Source organism: Callorhinus ursinus, unplaced genomic scaffold, assembly GCF_003265705.2.
Source record: "Callorhinus ursinus isolate GAN/ISIS: 27379988/994484 unplaced genomic scaffold, GSC_fseal_2.0 scaffold6, whole genome shotgun sequence".
NCBI classification, from domain to species: domain Eukaryota; kingdom Metazoa; phylum Chordata; class Mammalia; order Carnivora; family Otariidae; genus Callorhinus; species Callorhinus ursinus.
The window spans coordinates 36,556,243-36,573,979 of NW_027397068.1; the positions used below are offsets into that span (position 1 = coordinate 36,556,243).

Consider the following 17,737-nt stretch of genomic DNA (forward strand, 5'->3'; position numbering starts at 1 on the left):
ATGTTTTATCTTTCCTACTACTAAAAAATTGAATGGGAGACAAAGATTAGTATCCCCCCAAAAAAAACTGTTGGAGAAAGTGAATAGAGGATTTTTAAGTTAGTTTAAGGTGGAAGAGCAAAAGCAGGAAATGGTTGACATTAATTGTGTCAGAGACCTCTATAGCCATTTATTTATAATAAAGTACATATCATAAGAATTGATGAAGGTTAGTCAGCAACTGTCAATAATATATTTATCGCACAGGAATTATTATCTTATTGTCTTTATTTGAAGAGCCCAAAACACTGCACATAGAGTAACACTTTATTATAGTCATGATTTTAGAGGCTCACAAGATTGTGAGAAGTACCACATTTTATGTGGAGTGAAATATATATATAGTAGAATATATATATATATATATATATACATATCTATATGTTATATGTAGTACAACTTCTTTTCAGTCTAAAACTAGCAGCTAGCCAGGTTCCCCATAGAGTATGAACTTAATAATGTATAAGTCCCACTTCCATACTTACCCCCATTCTCACAGAGTGGCTTTAAATTGAGTTAGATTCCAAAGTGATTCAAATTGAGTGATCATCCAACTGGCATAAAGATCCAGTGATTTGGAAGAGCCAATATAGATGACTACCAAGAAGAACCAAAACAAGGGGAAAAAAGAAAAATACCCCATAGTAACTTTATGTATTATATAACCTCACCTGTGACTCTCAGAATTTATAAAAGATCATCACCTCAATTCCACTTCTCTGTATAGACTCCAAATAATTGAAAGTAGGAACTCGAATAGATACTTAGACACCAGTGTTCATAGCAGCATTATTCAAAATAGCCAAAAGATGGAAGCAACCCAAGTGTCCATCAACATATGAATGGATAGAACGAAATGTGGTATAAACACAGTGAATTATTACTCAGCCTTCAAGAGGAATGAAATTCTAATACTGACTACAACATAGATGAACCTTGAAAACATTATGCCAGGTGAAATAAGCAGACACAAAAGGACAAATGTATGATTCTACTTATATGAGGAGCCTAGAGTAGTTACATTTATAGAGACAGAAAGCAGAACAATGGTTACCAGTGACTGGAGAAGAGGGGGTGGGGGGGTCATTGTTTAACGGGTTTCAGAACGGGATGATGAAGAAGTTCTAGAGATGCATAGTGGTGATGGTTGTGCAAGAATGTGAATGCACTTAATTCCACTGAACTATAGACTTAAAAATGGTTAAAATGGTAGATGTTATGTATATTTTGCCACACACACACAAAATAATCATCATCAAAAAAATATATCATTCATTCTAACTCAACATTTGGATTATTTCTTGCTGGAATTGCACCCTTTTGCTTATTTCTCTCCAACCTCAGGTTCAAAAGTACAATAGTGGCATCACTATGAGTCTTAATTTAAACTCTGGTGGGATACCATAAGGTCAGTTTAGTAATTTCCTCTCCTGGAAATGTTTCTTTATGTTGTTTTCTTGAAGCATTATTTATTTATATTTTCACTTGCTAAGGCCAGCCACATGCTTGGAGCAATGATGAAATGCCTAGAGGGAAGTCCAGTTTCTCCTGGCCTGGTTGGAGTTTGTAGGACAGATGGTGTGGTATAGACAGCAGGCCCACAGACTGGACAGATGGCCCCATCTTTATTCTGAAGTACAATGCAAGTCCTGGGATTTTGGTTCAGTTATATGGGACTATTGTTGAGTCTAAGTTTCTGTTATCGAGGAAGAAATGAGAGTTATAGAGATCTCTTAGGAAAACAGGTAAGCAAGGAGAATGGAGGAAGTATGCTTACAGGCATGGTGCCCCCAGAAGACCAGGGGAAAGAAGTATCTAAATATCCTTGGACACTTTGCCTGTTCACATTCAAGTTTCCTTTTAAGGGGTTAGCAGCTTCATTTCTCAGCTAGGTGAATATCCATGACCTTCAGGCACCCTGCAGACTTCAGCCATAACCTTCACAAAAGATCACTTTGTTTCATTTGAAGTCAGATCTAAATATAGACTGGATTTAGTGGGTGTGGAGGTGGGTACTTCAAGTTTGGTATTTGGTTTAGATCTAAGCTGTAAGAAGTAAAGAGGGAAAAAGGTTAATGGGACTGCTTGGAGAAGAGCTTGAATTGTCTTCTGGGTTTGCATTAGAAATCCTAATCTTAACCTATGCCTCTCTCTTACCTTCTGTCTTGACTACTAATCAGACATTTTTGGAGTTTTCTTCTATTCACCTTTAAGCTCCTACTTTTTCTCTATCTCTTAAGAAATGCACAGACAAGTGGCATATCATATTCAAAGTTACTATGTAGCCCTTGACTTCTGGAACATATTCTGTTCAATTTTGGTTCCTAAGAGATCACTTCCCATTTGTAGTTAACCTCAAGACATAAGAATATGTGGGTAGACTATTGCTCAACAGTACAGGCCATCTGCTGTGTCTCAGAGACAGACAGCCTTCAGAGATACTCATCCAGGAGTATCTGGACACATATCCAAGAATACATACCCATTTTTTCAAGAAAATTAGTATGAGTCATTAGGGTTTGTATTGTATTTTTTTAAAAAAACTATTATATTGTAAAATTGACCTTTTTCTTGGGGGTGTACATTTCTGTGAATTTTATCTTGGGTCATTATGTTTTGTTAACATTGGCAGTGCCCGTGAGCTGAATCACTAGCGCCATAGTTGATATATAATAAATGAATGAATGAAATTTAGGAAAGTTAAAATCTCCCTAAAATATAATACATAAATGTAGTAGAAGATGATAAAAACAGAGGCCTTTGGTTCTATATTATATATGTTTGAGGATTTGTTTGTGTCAGAAGGTCAATAAGTATTTGTTAAGCAGACAATGACGTATGTTCATAAGAGCCTAACAGAAAAGGACTCGAGGGGTGCCTGGGTGGCGCACTCAGTTAAGCTTCCAACTCTTGGTTTCGGCTCAGGTCATGATCTCAGGGTCTTGGGATCAAACCCCGTGTTAGGGCTTCACACTCAGTGGGGAGTCTGCTTGAGATTCTCTCTCCCTGTCCCTCTGCCCCTCCCACCTGTGCTCTCCCTTTCTCTCGCTCTCAAATAAATAAATAAATCTTTTTTTTTTTTAAAAAGGGACTATAAAACAGAGTTATTTTGCTTTCCCTAAATTTACTACTACTTCAGAACAGAAGAAATACACTATAACATTTAAAAAATATAAGATAGTTTGATTAAGTTCCCAAAACAATAGAATGATGTATAAGGACCATAAGAATTCAGAGGAAAGGTCAGTGTGGGTCAAAATGAGGAAGTTTCTTTGAGAAGGTAGGATTTGGAGCAAGGCTTACAATAATGCATTTGTCCATTAATAGCCCTGCCACCCTTGGGCTCTGACAGACTTAGAACAGATACCAGATTTATTCCGGGTGCTAAGGACAATCCCGCCAGGTGGTTCTCATCGTCAGCTAGTCTAATTGGTTGTCTCTTCTTTGTAATGATAGGAAGTGATGAGTTACAAATGCCTCTGGGAGGAATAGTCCAGTTTACTTATTAATTTAAATTAAGGTTGCCTAAATGTAATGGAATCGGTGACAGCAAGCATTGCAGTCGCCGGGACACTTTTTAAAATACAGATCCCTGAGCCCCAGCCCAGACCTGCTGAGTGAGAATGTCTGAGGTAGAATTCCGAAATTGGCCGTCTGGAAAGCTCCCCACACGATGCTAATGCACATTCAAGCATAAGAACCCATGAGACAAAGCTGGGGGGCGGGGGATGGCAAAAATCTGATTTCATGAAGAAATAAACATTTCTACAACCCTATAAGCAACTGAATCTCTGGCTGTTTTGTTTTCTTGCTTCCCAAATAGTTCAGCATTGTTTAATGACTTGTTCTAGGCCTCTGTACGTGGTTAGGGCTGGTGACATGCTCTGGAACCTCCCTACACTATGATATCCGTGACTTGGAATGGATTTGCCACGCAACACAGGAACCTTCACTTGGGATGGACATTAGCTTATTATTTGCCAACTTTTTCTCTCCTGGTTCTTGGCAGTCACAATTCAAATCATACCGTCTCTCATCATTGAGTTTGATTTTACTGCACTCAGCCGGCACTACCTTAATGGTATATATATATATATATATATATATATTTAGATTTTATTTACTTACTTGAGAGAGAGAGAACACAACCAGGGAGAGGGGCAGAGGAGAGAGATAAGCAGACTCCCTGCTGAGCCAGGATTCCCCCCCGGCCCCCCCCCCCCCCCCCCCGGCTTGATCCCAGGACCGGAGCCGAAGGCAGAAGCTCAACTGACTGAGCCACCCAGGTGCCCCATAATGCTAACTACTTAACTGAACACGGCCCTACCAACCCTTGAGAGGAGTGCTTTCTCCACCAGCAGCTTTACAAAGCTTCAGTAGTTGGTACATTTGCTACATGGCACCAACAAAAGATTTCCTGTGAGGATTTTGGGAGGCCAAACACACAGGTCTTATCTGTAAATGAAGCAACATGGGCAGGCCATCTCTTGGCCATTAGCACAAGGGCAAGGCACATCCACAAACCCAATGCAGGGCAATGAGCAAGAGAGGTTTTTAGTTATTAAGAGCTTGTCAAAACCTTTGCTGGAAGAGTTGCCAAGTATTCCTCCTGACCTCCGAGACTGAAATGAGGACACGGAAGTAATAGAATTCAAACGTCTGCATTTTCTGCCTGCTAAAGAGGATAATATCACCTACAAGTCAAGGACGCTGTATGGAGGAATGTGATTACACCAGTAAAATACTTAAAGAAGTCTCCAGACACATAGGTACTATTGATATTCATCCATTCTGGCCAACCCTCCATTAGCTAAACCTCCTGTTAACCGTCAAACCTCTTCTTTTTCTAACTCTCTTATTCTGCAAACTTTCAAACATACAGAAAAGTAGACAGAATAATAGAATGAACACGTATGTGCCAATACATCAGCCTCAATAAATTTCAAATCATGGTCAGGCTTATTTTATCCTGATCCTCACCACTTTCCCCTTCTTGTATGATTTTAAATCAAATCTCAGACATTACATCAGTTTATCTGTAACTATTTCAGGATGGATTTCTAAAAGATAAGAGCTTAAAAATAACCATGATGCCTTGTTCACATTTAAAATTAACAATAATTCTAAATATCCTGCCAGCATTCAAATTTCCAGTGGTCTCAGAGATGTATATACTTTTATGGTTTGTCTGAGTCAGGATGCAAAATGGTTGATATTTTTCTTAGGTTCTTTTAACCTATAGATTTCTTTCTTTTATTTTTACAGTTTATTTATTGACAAAACTGCCATGTGTCTTATGCAATCACTGCTTCTCAAGCTGTAATGCATACAGATTCCCTGGCACTTGATCAAATGCACATTCTGAGTCAGTAGGTCTGGGGTCGGCCTAAGAGCCTGAATTTCTAACAAACCCTCACTGCTGGGGCTGCTGACATCCAACATACCAAACTGAGTAGCCAGCCTGCAGCAGATCTCACAATCTGGAGTTTGCTGATTTACTCTAGTGTGTGTTTTTTTTTTAAAGATTTTATTTATTTATTTGAGAGAGAGAGAGAGAGAGAGAGAATGAGAGACAGAGAGCACGAGAAGGAAGAGGGTCAGAGGGAGAAGCAGACCCTCTGCTGAGCAGGGAGCCCGATGCGGGACTCTATCCCAGGATTCCAGGATCATGACCTGAGCCGAAGGCAGTCGCTTAACCAACTGAGCCACCCAGGCGCCCCTACTCTAGTGTGTTTTAACATGCTTCTCTGACCTCTGAATTCTCTAAATTAATAAGTTGAGTCCAGAGACTTGATCAGATTTAGGTTCTTTTTTTTTTTTTTTAAATAAGTAGTGTTTTGTTCTTCCATCAGGAAGCACATAAAACATAATGCTTGACTCTCTCTTCCTTTGAAATGTTAGTAGCTTGACCTTCAAGGCCAATATCCATTAATTCATCATGGGGTACAAAATTATGATATTCTAATTTTCTCATTTCTTTTTCAAGTGTTAGTTAGAATATTACCATAAAGACCAATCTCCCCCTCATCTACTGTTTAGTTACCTAGTGGTATAATTCATGGAAGAATCCAAGGGGACAAAAACCTAATTCCCCCCCCCTTTATTTACCAATTTTCAAAATGAGTTGATTTACTAATATCTTCTAATGGTGACCAGTTTGGGTTGTGTTTTTTTATTTGTTTGGCGGTAATTGTTGTTGCTGTTGCTTTCAGATTTATTATGTTCGTATGGATCTAAACATATCTGATGCATTTCAATCCATTTCACTTGTTATCGTCACATGAAAGACCCTTCAAGTTGGCCTCTGTGTCCTTTTGACACAACCTTAGTAGTGTTTGATTGCTTTCTTGCTCTTCTGTATGGCAAGGTGTTCCAGGCTTGACTCGTATTACATTTTCCAATCCAAATCTATAATTAACCATTTCTCCAAAAACCATTATTTCTTTTGGTGGAAAATGATATTTTAAGATGGTTATCTGGGCACCATAGTGCTCATTGCCACTAGGTTAGTATAGTGGAAGCTTTTTAATCCCCAAAATATATTCTCTAATATTTTCATGTGGGAAGATAGATATTTCCAGAAGTATTGATACTATTTTTGCATCGCTCAGAAAATACTGCCTTGTTTCTACTGAAACTAATTTCAGAAAGATCATATAAATAAAAATATTTCTGATCTGTTTTATTAAATGTACCATGTAAACAAAAAACATCATTCTTCTAATAGTGAATACTTTCCAATAAACAGTCAGGTTCAACTTTAGACAAATTACTTAACTTCTAACTCCAGTTTCATGCTCTGAGAAATACTTTCTTCATAAGGCTATTAATAACAAAGCTATCATTTACCAAGTATTTCCCAGGAGCCAGACACTTTACATATATTTTCTCATTTAATCCATATAGCATATTTTCAAATGAGTAGTGTTTCATTCATTTTACAAATGAGTAAACTTTCCCAAGGTGACACAGCTAGTTTAAGTGACAGAGTCAGTACCATAACCCAGGTCTTGTTGACTCCATGCTTTTAGCCCAGAGTATAGGGTGGCAAGTAAATGAGAGAATGAATGTATGGTGTCAGTGCCTGACCAATGGTGTTCAGTGAAAAAATAGATGTCAGGTAACAGAAGTGGTCTTGGTAGATCTGTGCTTGGCATTTGGGCTGGGAGGTGGGAGGGTGGACAAGGGAGAGGAGGCTGACCAGCTTTCTGCTTTCCTAGGGTTCCTGGCCTGTTGACACTTCTCTTGCTAATTTCCCATGTTGGTTCTAACCTCTGTGTCCACCATGACAGATGTTCTTATGTCAGAGCTCAAGGTCAGCCCTCAAGAGTTCAGGCTGGCACCTTCTGTCACATCTTTTGAATATGCTTAGCAAGTAGCAGGAGTCCAGAGGCAAGCCCGCTTTGGCCTCTTCCCTTACATCATGTGTCATTGGCTGCTACACAGCTCTTTGTTCAAAACAAAATTCATAAAACAGACAGATTCATCTTCTAATGTCAGGAGACATCAGAGCGAATTACAGGAAACCTCCAAAAGGCAAGCAGGGTCACTTTTCATAAAATGGGATGAAGGAAAGGAAAATAGTCTTGTCATTAAAAAGGACAAATACATTTTCCTCTCAGCAGGTGCACCCAGGAAAATAGAGAGATTTATATTAGCGCGTGGTTTTATTATGATTGCTTTGAATAATTTCAAATCAAAGCATTTGCCCCTCCACACAGCCAACCTATCATTAACCATTTTAAGCTCGTGAGCAGTATTTCCCACTGTAAGTGATCTCTTTATAAGGACAGAAAATTTAGGTATAAAGCACAAAGTTTTTACACTCTTTTTTAAGATAACAAATAATTATATACATCGTTTAACATCATCTGGAAAGGAGACTACTTGTTGGTTTGTTTTAATTTGAATTCAGACCTGGAGGATTCTGGGGTCTGGTTATTCTGAGATACACCTAACATGGACTCAAGTTCTTGAGCAAGAGAGGGGCAAATTTAGTTGTGTTTGAGGAAAACCTCCTGCAAAGATTGAGGGGTGTAGCCCCAACACTACTCTTACCTCACACCAACTGGGAGAGTTTAAGCAAAGTGAGAAAGTTTAGGGTCCATGCAGGACTACCCCTCTGCTGACACCAATTGCAAGTTCATAGGTGGGAAGTATCCGCAAAACCATACTCAGGTTCAGTAATTTGCTAAGACTCACAGAACTCACTGGAAATATTATAGTCATGGTTACAGTTATTATAAGGAAGGGATACAGATTAAAAATCAACCCAGGGAAGAACCACATAGAGCAGAGTCCCGGTGAAGTACCCAAGTCAAGAGTTTCCATTGTCCTCTCCTTGTGGAGTCAGGATGTATTACTTTCCCATCACCAATGTGTGAGAATATGGACAAAATATTTCCAACCAGGGAAACTCACTAGAACCTCTGTGTTCAGGGTTTTTATTGGGCTCCATTATGTAGTCATGATGCATTGCCTGTGTGGCTGAACTCAGTCTCCAGTCTCTGGGGGTGACCCAAATTCCCCCACCCTAACTCACATTGTTGGTCTTTCTGGCATGGCCAGCCCCTACCCTAAATCATATTGTTAGCCTAGGACAAGTACCAGACCTCTTTTGAGGCAAGATTAAATTCTTTACTATACAACTACATTATGTAGGAAACAGGGCATGAGATTATCATGAGCTATGATAAACATCAAGATAATAATACCGTGAGCTACTTGCCAGGCACCATGTCAAGCATTTTACCAATATCTCATTTAGTTCTACCAAATATTCAAGAAGGCAAGTCCACGTAGTAGCTCCAATGTATAGATGAGGAAACTTGAGGTTTAGAGAGACAAAGTTGCAAAACAGTGTCATATAGCCAGTGCCTGGGAGAACCTAGCTTAGAGCCCAATGCTAAATGGCTCCAGTGCCCTCCCTATGTTGCCCTCCCAGAGCACAGGCATGACTACCATATACATGAGTTCGAAGGGCACCTTTCTTGTTGACTTCTCTGAGAAGTCAGCCTCCTGGAGGTGAGCAGCCCCAAGGGAAAGGCCCAGCCTCATAGACTCACTACCTAAGTCAAAAGGGAGGAGCTACTGGTGAGACTTTTCAGAGCAAGAACCTGTGCACATAGATAACTGCAAAAAGATGCACGAAGTTGAAATGGCCCCCAAGGGGCGGTTGCTCAACAAAAGGCATAAACTGGTCAGGAGTCTGGGGGGAGGAAGATGTGCTTGGGTTGCGTTTTGTTAGATTATATATATGAATAAACATGTCTGCTACAACTAGAAATATGGGACAGAATTGTTAGTTTGTGTTTGACCATGCAGCGACTTAACATTTTTAAGCTTTTCAGATTCTTCTTTCAGTTATTCATAGTGACAGTGTTTAGTCATTCAAGCAGGTTTATTCTTCTATATGGTGCTCTGTCCAAGAATGTAAAATGCATGCGTGTTTTAAAGAATGTTTTAAATTCTGGGTGGGATTTATCTAGGGAATGTGCTCAGATCCGATGCGCTATTTTCTAAGAGGCCAAGAAACCCATAACACAGAGGTATTGGTCAACAGAGCTTAATAGTTGGTACGTAGTTTTTGTATATGGGATTTTAGATATCCTGAAAAGTTCTTTCTTTGTTTATCTGCCTATGTGTCTTAACTGTCTGTATGATCAAAGTTAAGCAAACTTGCTATCAATTTTTATATCTGTATGAAGAAGAAAATGTTAGGAATTTTGTTTTCTAAGACACAGCAAGACCACAAGAAGTTTGGATATTTTGGAAAAGTGTACAGTATAAATGTGCCACCTAAAATCATATATCTTAGCTTCGTAAAAGATGACAGCTTATGGGGCGCCTGGGCGGCTCAGTCGGTTAAGTGTCTGCCTTCAGCTCAGGTATTGATCCCAGCATCCTGGGATCGAGCCCCATGTCGGGCTCTCTGCTCAATGGGGAGTCTGCTTCTCCATCTGCCCCTCCCACTCCCCCCCTGCTTGTGCTCTCTCTCTTGTTCTGCACGCTCTTGCTCTCTCAAATAAATCAATAAAATCTTAAAAAAAAAATGACAGGTTAAAAAACCCAGAAAGACAAGTTTTCTAAGGTTTAAGTGATTTGGTGCATGTTAAAAATGGTAGCATACACTGAGACTTTTATTTTCATATTGCAATGTGTAAGTGTTTTAACCTCAGAAGAGGTAAGAGATTGAGTTCATAATTGGAACTAGAATGTTGTATTTTAATGATCAATGCCAGAAATTTCACTGTGAAAGAAAGAAATTTACTCTTAAGAAACCTATCCTGTGTGCAATCATTTCTACACATCTATGCTTTTTTGTCTCTCATATTCGACTTAAAGTAACAGCTACCAGAACCTGGTGTGATTATGATTCTCTTCTAGCAGCTTTTAGATATTTTTCCAAAGTTTTATTAGGCATGTCTGGAAAACAGCCAGATGACTGAGCAGATTTTAAAGGTGTTATTGAGCTCTCTTGCCTTAATAACCAGATCATATGTTGACTAACTTGTCTAACTCACTAGGAAGGCATAGTTGAGGAGATGTAAACAAGAGAAGTGCTGAGGGGGACTGGGATGGGAGGGCAGGGAACAGATGTGTTCACACAGCCTCCACTCTCCGGTCAAGTCGTGCGATCCAAAGGATCAAGACATGGGTCTGGTCCAGGGGAGAGGCGTCAAAGACAAGGCCTGCAGCCTGCCTCTAAGATGGACAAATGTCGTACACTGGCTCCGATGTGATCCAGAGTAAGAGACAGACAGGGATGTGTGGCCAGCGCCCTAATGAATAATTATGAGGGTTCACCTTCCTGGGCTTCCTCTGTGCTGCATCTACACATGGTGAGCTAGCGTGTCGTGGGGGCTGGAAGGGCACAAGGCTTTCAGAGCCCTACCCATTACTATCATGTTTTATGCTCATACACATTACTCATACTACTTTGATCTACAGTGCCCCACGAGGTAGTTGTTATAACCCCTATTTTGTAGTAGAGGGATTGAGGTTCAGAGCCATTAACCAAGTTACTTAGTACCACATAGCAGAAGGCAGTCTGGGCTCAAACCCAAGTCTGTTTGCTACCAAGACAAAACATTGTCTGTTATGTTCTTCCCAATCTCACTGTCTGTTTCTAATAGTAAAAATGAGTGAAAGCATAAAAAACAAAATTGAATCTTCATTATCTATCCATTTTGTATTTCATCCTTACACTCAGGTTCATATTATAACGTACAATTGGTTGCAGTCATTTTTGTGAACAATTTATATTTTCATTTCCTTATTAGTGCATTTATTTTGTTCACTTTTCTCATTAAAGAGAATTGTTGTAAGCTCTACGTTCTAATACTAAATTTTAGTTTTTAAAGGTGAGTAATTAAAACCTCCATCAAAAGTCTTTTTTTTCCCGATTCACTTATTAATACTTAAACACTTCCCTTCAGAGTTCTGGTAAAGAAAGACAGCATTATGGTTCCAGATTGTGAGACAAGGAGGAGTCCATTCAAGTAAGGGTCTCACCCTCTATGTGGGGGCTTTGCTCTTGCTGCAGACTCTCTGTGCAGAGCGTCCTGGGTTCTGTTCTTGCATAAGAACACCATGAAGGATCACACCACCCATGAGAACCTTTAATGAAAATGTCCCAAGAATAATGCAGCTTCTTGTTCCCTGAGCTGAATTTTACCTCCAGTGCTGTCTTGCAGTACTATTATTCTTGACTCAGACTACCACTGGGGGTGAACAAGAACACTATGAATCAAAGATCTTCTGTTTTCCAGGCACTGCCATGAATGTGCACCGTGGCTCAGTTTTTGTACAAAAGTTTTCTCCTCCTTCATTGAGCATGTATTCAGCACCACCAACCTCGCCCCACGCCATGTGTGACCATTGTTACTATGCCTGAAGCTTTAGCAAGTAGTACAGCATAAAACAGTAATTCTTGTAGTTAGGGTTTGTTAAGCAATAGAGTTGATTTTAAAGTTTATTTTACATTTCACAACGAAGTTCTGTCTTGGGCTTAGATCAGGCAAGGAGACACCAAATCCTTGATACTGACTTGCTAGTGGTGGGACACATCTTCATCCCTAAGCCACTTTAGGAGCAGCATCACTGGGCACTGGCACCTCCAGGGGGCACCATGCACACCAGCTGCGGTGTGATGGGCACCCCCTGGAGTTAGCAATGGGGCACGCAGCGGGTGAGTCGGGACAAGTAGGTCACGAAAGAGCCTTTAATGAAAAATGTGTGACTCCTGAGGGCAATGCCACAATTACAAATCAGAGAGGAAAAATTGCACAGTACTAGTGAGTATGAAGCCTGGGGCCTGATTGTCATGAGTCCAGATCCTGGCTGCCCTGTGTGACCTTTCAGGGAGTTACTTAACTCCTCCTGGCCTTGGTCTTGTCATACGCAAATAGGGTTAATAGCAATGTCTACTGTATCGGGTTATAATGAGGAGTAGGTAAGTTAATATTTGTAAAGCATGTAGACACTGCCTGATACCAAGTATCATAGAAGTTTTTGTTACAAAAATTCAAAAACACTTTCGATTGATCATGCTGTTGGTGCTTAATAAAATTCAATCTGAATGACGTGATCAATCTGAATGATGTCAGTAATTTCTTTCCCTGTTCTTAATTAGTGAAGTAGTTATTGTTGCTGGAATTGTTGCTGTTACTTCAAATTAGGGTAACTTTCTTTGCTGCATTGTTCCTAATCCAGAAAAATTGAAACAACTTAGATGTTTCTTAGTGGGAGACTAGATAAATTGTGGCATATTCAGAAAATATGATAATATACAGTGTTTAAAATAAATGAGTTAGCTCTACGTGAAACAATAGGGATACATTTCTAAAACAATGTTAGGCATAAAAAACCCCTAAAAGAATGACAACTACAGTGTATACAATAAACTTTCTTTTAAAGTTTAAAAACATACCAAAGGAAGTTATATACTATTTTGGATACAAACAAAGGTCGAAAATGTATAACAAGAACGCAAACATGAAGGATCCACAACAATATCTAAACACTAATTTGAGGAAGGAGGGAAGGGAATGGAATCTGGCAAGAGCAGAAAGGGAGCTTCAGTTTTATCTTTAACATTTTCTTCCTAAAAAAAAAAAAAAAACCCAAAATTTCTGAAGCAAACATGGCAAAATGTTAACATCTATTAAATCACTTTGGAGGAACCATGAGAAACTATGGACTCTGAGAAACAAACCGAGGGTTCTAGAGGGGAGGGGCGTGGGGGATGGGTCAGCCTGGTGATGGGTATTAAAGAGGGCATGTTCTGCATGGAGCACTGGGTGTTATACACAAACAATGAATCATGGAGCACTGCATCAAAAACTAATGTTGTAATGTATGGTGATTAACAAAATAAAATAAAATTTACAAAAAATCAGGTTGGAGGTTACCTTACATTATTCCCTAATATTTTTATTTATATTTGAACATATTGATAATAAAAATAATAACTAACAGAATGCATGTAACTGGCAAACTCTAATTGTAAAGTTTCCACCCATGGATTTTATTACGCCTTCTAGTTAATTAAAAAAAAAAAAAAAGAATTTCAAAACATTAACATACCACCAATTGTGCTGGTGTTTCTTATGGATGGCCCTATTTTATGAGATTTAGGGAGCGGTTTGGCACAAAGGCTGTAAAGAATGCATTTTCATTATTTTAGAAAGAATTTTAATGGCCTATTGTACATCCGTGTTAATGAGAGCCATGTAGATAAATCCCTAAGCAGTCCTTTTTAGGGCTGGATTTTTTGCTCAGCCAAAAATACAGAAGGGTTCTCTTGCCTTCCTGGATAATTCTGCTGTGCAAGAATATTGTATGTTTTCTGGTGCTTCAAATGAAACAATATGAAACAGTATGGAACATTTATTTAGGGTGTTTTGCTTTGCAGACTTTTTCAGCAGAACAACAAGGCAACTAATCATTCCTTTGAATCTATGTAATGAATTACACTTGGAATGTGTTATTGATTGGTAGAACAAACAGCACCATGACCCAAATTTTCAGTCTTATATCATTGAGATGTGGCTGGTATGCTCTGAGTTTGGCAATTCTCTGTTCATTGTGTAAATTAACTGGGACAATGACCTCTGACTATAGAATTGCAGCTTTGCAGTTAAACATGCCATCGACCTTTTTATGTCCTATGTATAGTATGTCATGTGTAAAATGGTCACAAAATTAATTGTGTCAGATGTTGTCTACATTCTAACTGAAAAACAATTTTCATTGTCTGGAGCATGAATGTTTATAGTAAATATATTTTAAGTACCTCAGTTTCGATCTATTTAGCATTGCTGAGATTATTAAACATGAAAATTATTCATACATTCTGTATTATTTATTGACCACTCCCCATGTACTGTTGGATCTTAGTGATAAAGTGATGACCAAGGCAATGCCACTGTCGTCAAATTGTTAATAATCTAATGAGTAATAGAGTCAAGAAAATAGGTCATTATAATACAGTGAGATAAGTATTATATGTGGGATAAGCAAAGGGTATTAAAGAAGCACACTACAGAGAAATCCAGCCCTAGGAAGACCAAGGAAGGCTCCCTGGTGGTAGTGTCTATGCTGATCCTTCATTTGGAGACTGGAGGAAGAATAGTCCAAGCAGAGGAATCAACACAAAGAAAACCCCAGAGATAAGACAAGGAAAAGCATACTTTAGGCCAGATGTTCAGATGTTTCTTTGGTGTTAAGAACCTTCACTACCTTGTGGTTATATCTCTTTGAAATTCCTAGCACAGGTCATCCTGAGGATAACCACTGGACACCGACCATTTGAAAGTCGTAAGTGTGATCCTCAGCCCAACGCCCACACTCCACCTAAAGCCAATTACATCAGAATTTTGAGTGTCTGGTCCCAGACATTGAAATTTTTAAAAAAAAATCTCTCAAGAAGATGTGACTATTCAGTCAGGTTGCAAATCACTAATTTACAAGATAAATCCTGAGAAGTGTGTTGATTGATCAAATGCATAGGCAGATAAGAAAGGCAGAAATGCTGTGCAAGGGAATTGCCAAAATGAGCTGGCTATAAAGAAATGACCTTGGGGATCACGTCCACTGGCTATGAAGCTCAGTGCAAAACACTAAGAAGTGTGACTCATATTCTAGAGCTGACTCTTGACATATTCAGAGAAATAGCACTTCACACTTTTTTCAGTTCAATTATTTGTCCATTCCAAAACACTTAGCTAATCCTAACTATATGTCAGTATGCTAAGGGCTATGGATACATATATGAGTAAGACATTGATGTCTTATCATCCCCAAACTCCCAGTTTAGTGAAGAGACAATTTCTAAGTAATCACAATCATGTGAAAGGACTATACAGAGCTGAGTACACATTGCCCAGGGGGCAGTGGCATCAAACAAAATGGTAGAGAATAGCTGAATTTTGAAGGATGAACAGGAATTAGCAGTTCACTGAGTCAGAAAGATTTTTAGTATACTTGGAGCAAAGTTTGTGAGAAGTATGGCACCCAAAATGAGGCTTGAAAACTGGGTTAGCTACTGAAGGTCCAGGGACCTCTCCCTCCTTGTTGCCAATTAGGCACAACCCAGACTCTGACATTCCCTATGTAGCTGGAAAGCTTTGTTTTACAAGTTTCCATAGGGTTGAAAAGGCCTTCACTTCATATCGTGGTCACTGGAATAAGACCAGTGGTAGAAATTAGGAGTTCAAAGTTCTGAGAGTGGCTCAGAGACAGGTGAAGATATAGAGTCTGTTGAGGTTCTTGAGGATCAGCTTAAGGCCGGCTATAATACTAAAGGTGTGTGTCACTAGGGTAGCCAACCTCTAAGATGACCTCCAATGATCTCTGCTTCCTGGTATTCACACCTTTACAAAATTCTCTTCCTTGAGGTGGGTTGAACTTCTTGACCCTCTCTTAAAGAAGAGGATAGGGGAGAAGTCCCATTTCTGATAATAAGTTATTTAAAAAAACCTGTACTTTCCCTCTCACCTGCTTTCTTTCTCCCCCTCCCCCTTCTTTCTGTCTCATTGCTCATCCCGGGTGAAACCAACTGCCATATTTTCAGGCAGGCCCTTGTGGTAAGGAGTGAGGCCTGCCAACAGCCATGCTGAGTAAGCTTAGAAGCAGATCCCTCCCCAGTCAGTCCTTCGGATGTGACTATATCCATGGCTGACAACTTGGCAGCAACTTCTTGAGACAGCTTGAATCAGAGACACTCAGTTAAGCTGTGTCCAGATTCTTGACCCACAAAACTAGGAGATAATAGATGTTTGTTGTTTTAAGCAGCAGTGTTTTAGGATAATTTGTCATGCAGCAATACATAATACAGTCACCATTCACTCACAGTTTCTACAGATTCCATATCCTGTATGAAGACCTCACAGGTTGACTCCAGAGAGCTATTGTTATTAACAATCATGGTTTCCCTTGAGAAATAAGGTTTCTTTCAGGCTTGAAATATGGGAAAATGTGGATGAAAAACTAAGGGATGCAAAATCTGTTCTGATGCTATAAGCTTAAGAGGCCAGATGGTGAAGATTATGGTTTGGGGTAATATTCAGACCATGGTCCTACAGCTCTTGTCCATCTGAGAATGACTCTCTACTTCCTTTCTTTTCCCATCACCCACACCCCACCAGAATATAATGTTCAAAGCATGGAACGTTCAAAGCTGAGCAAGCGCTCAGGATAGCATCTTGGAGTCTAACTGCAGATCTGCTATCAAGCATAAGCCTTTGTCCATAGGCTACCCTCATTTCATTTCTTTCTATTTTACCATAATACTGAAGTTTAGAATGATTTGGACTTTGTGTGTGTTTATACAGCCTTTCTGACATACCTTTCCTTTTATTTTTACATGATGTAACTTTTTTTCTTCAAATGTTCATGAGAAAATGCCTTTCATGGTGAACTAAAAACCTACCCAGTCTTATTCTGGCATAAAAACCAATTTGAAAGGCCAAAGTCTACAATGAAAACCATTAGCTAAGTAAAAACATGTCAATCTTTGACACAATTCATTTGTTTAATTAAACATTTGTTAAAGAACAGTAAAAAATATATAGTACAACAATATTTTAGAATCCGTCTAAATACACAGTTTATTATGTGTTCAGAACCTAATCCATTTCTTCTCATCCTCATAACACAGGAGAAGAAAACCTCCTGGCAATTTTACGACGAAGATGGTGGAAGTATATGATCCTGGGACTCATCGACCTGGAAGCAAATTACCTGGTGGTCAAGGCCTACCAGTACACGACTCTGACCAGTATCCAGGTACTGGTGGCTCTTCTGTCCTTCTCAACCTCCTCGGTGTCCAGATGTAATTTACTTTCAGTATAGTCACCTGGGAATCTAAATAGTCCTCTATAGGTTTTGCAACAAGAGGGAAATTGGGTGTTTAAAAATTAACTTGACCTTTATTTCTATGTCTTATTAATTTTTCTTAATTCAGATGTAATTAGATGTCTTTTTCCTCTTTGTCCTTAATGGACCATAACTATTGACAATGTAGGAAAATACTTTCTAGCTATGAATACTACCAACTAATCTTATGTCAGTAAAAGAGTTAATAGGCATAAAAACAGAGCTATTTTAAACACAACTGATAACATTTTAGAACATGTTAATGGACTTTGATTAAGTAATCAGTGCTTAATAATCTTTTCTTTTAGCTTTCTTTAAT

General features: G+C 39.0%; 1 protein-coding gene across 2 annotated transcripts in view; it reads left to right on the top strand.

Annotated features, from left to right (window-relative positions):
* The window catches only part of SLC35F1 (solute carrier family 35 member F1), a 388,139-nt gene that overhangs the window by 296,744 nt on the left and 73,658 nt on the right, over positions 1-17,737 (top strand). For both annotated transcript variants that reach the window (XR_012378545.1, XM_073893835.1), the window contains exon 3: positions 17,201-17,328. Coding sequence is in view for 1 of the 2 variants with exons in the window: in XM_073893835.1 (XP_073749936.1) it covers positions 17,201-17,328 (128 nt within the window). In the remaining variant the exon portion in view is untranslated. The remainder of the gene's footprint in view (positions 1-17,200; positions 17,329-17,737) is intronic.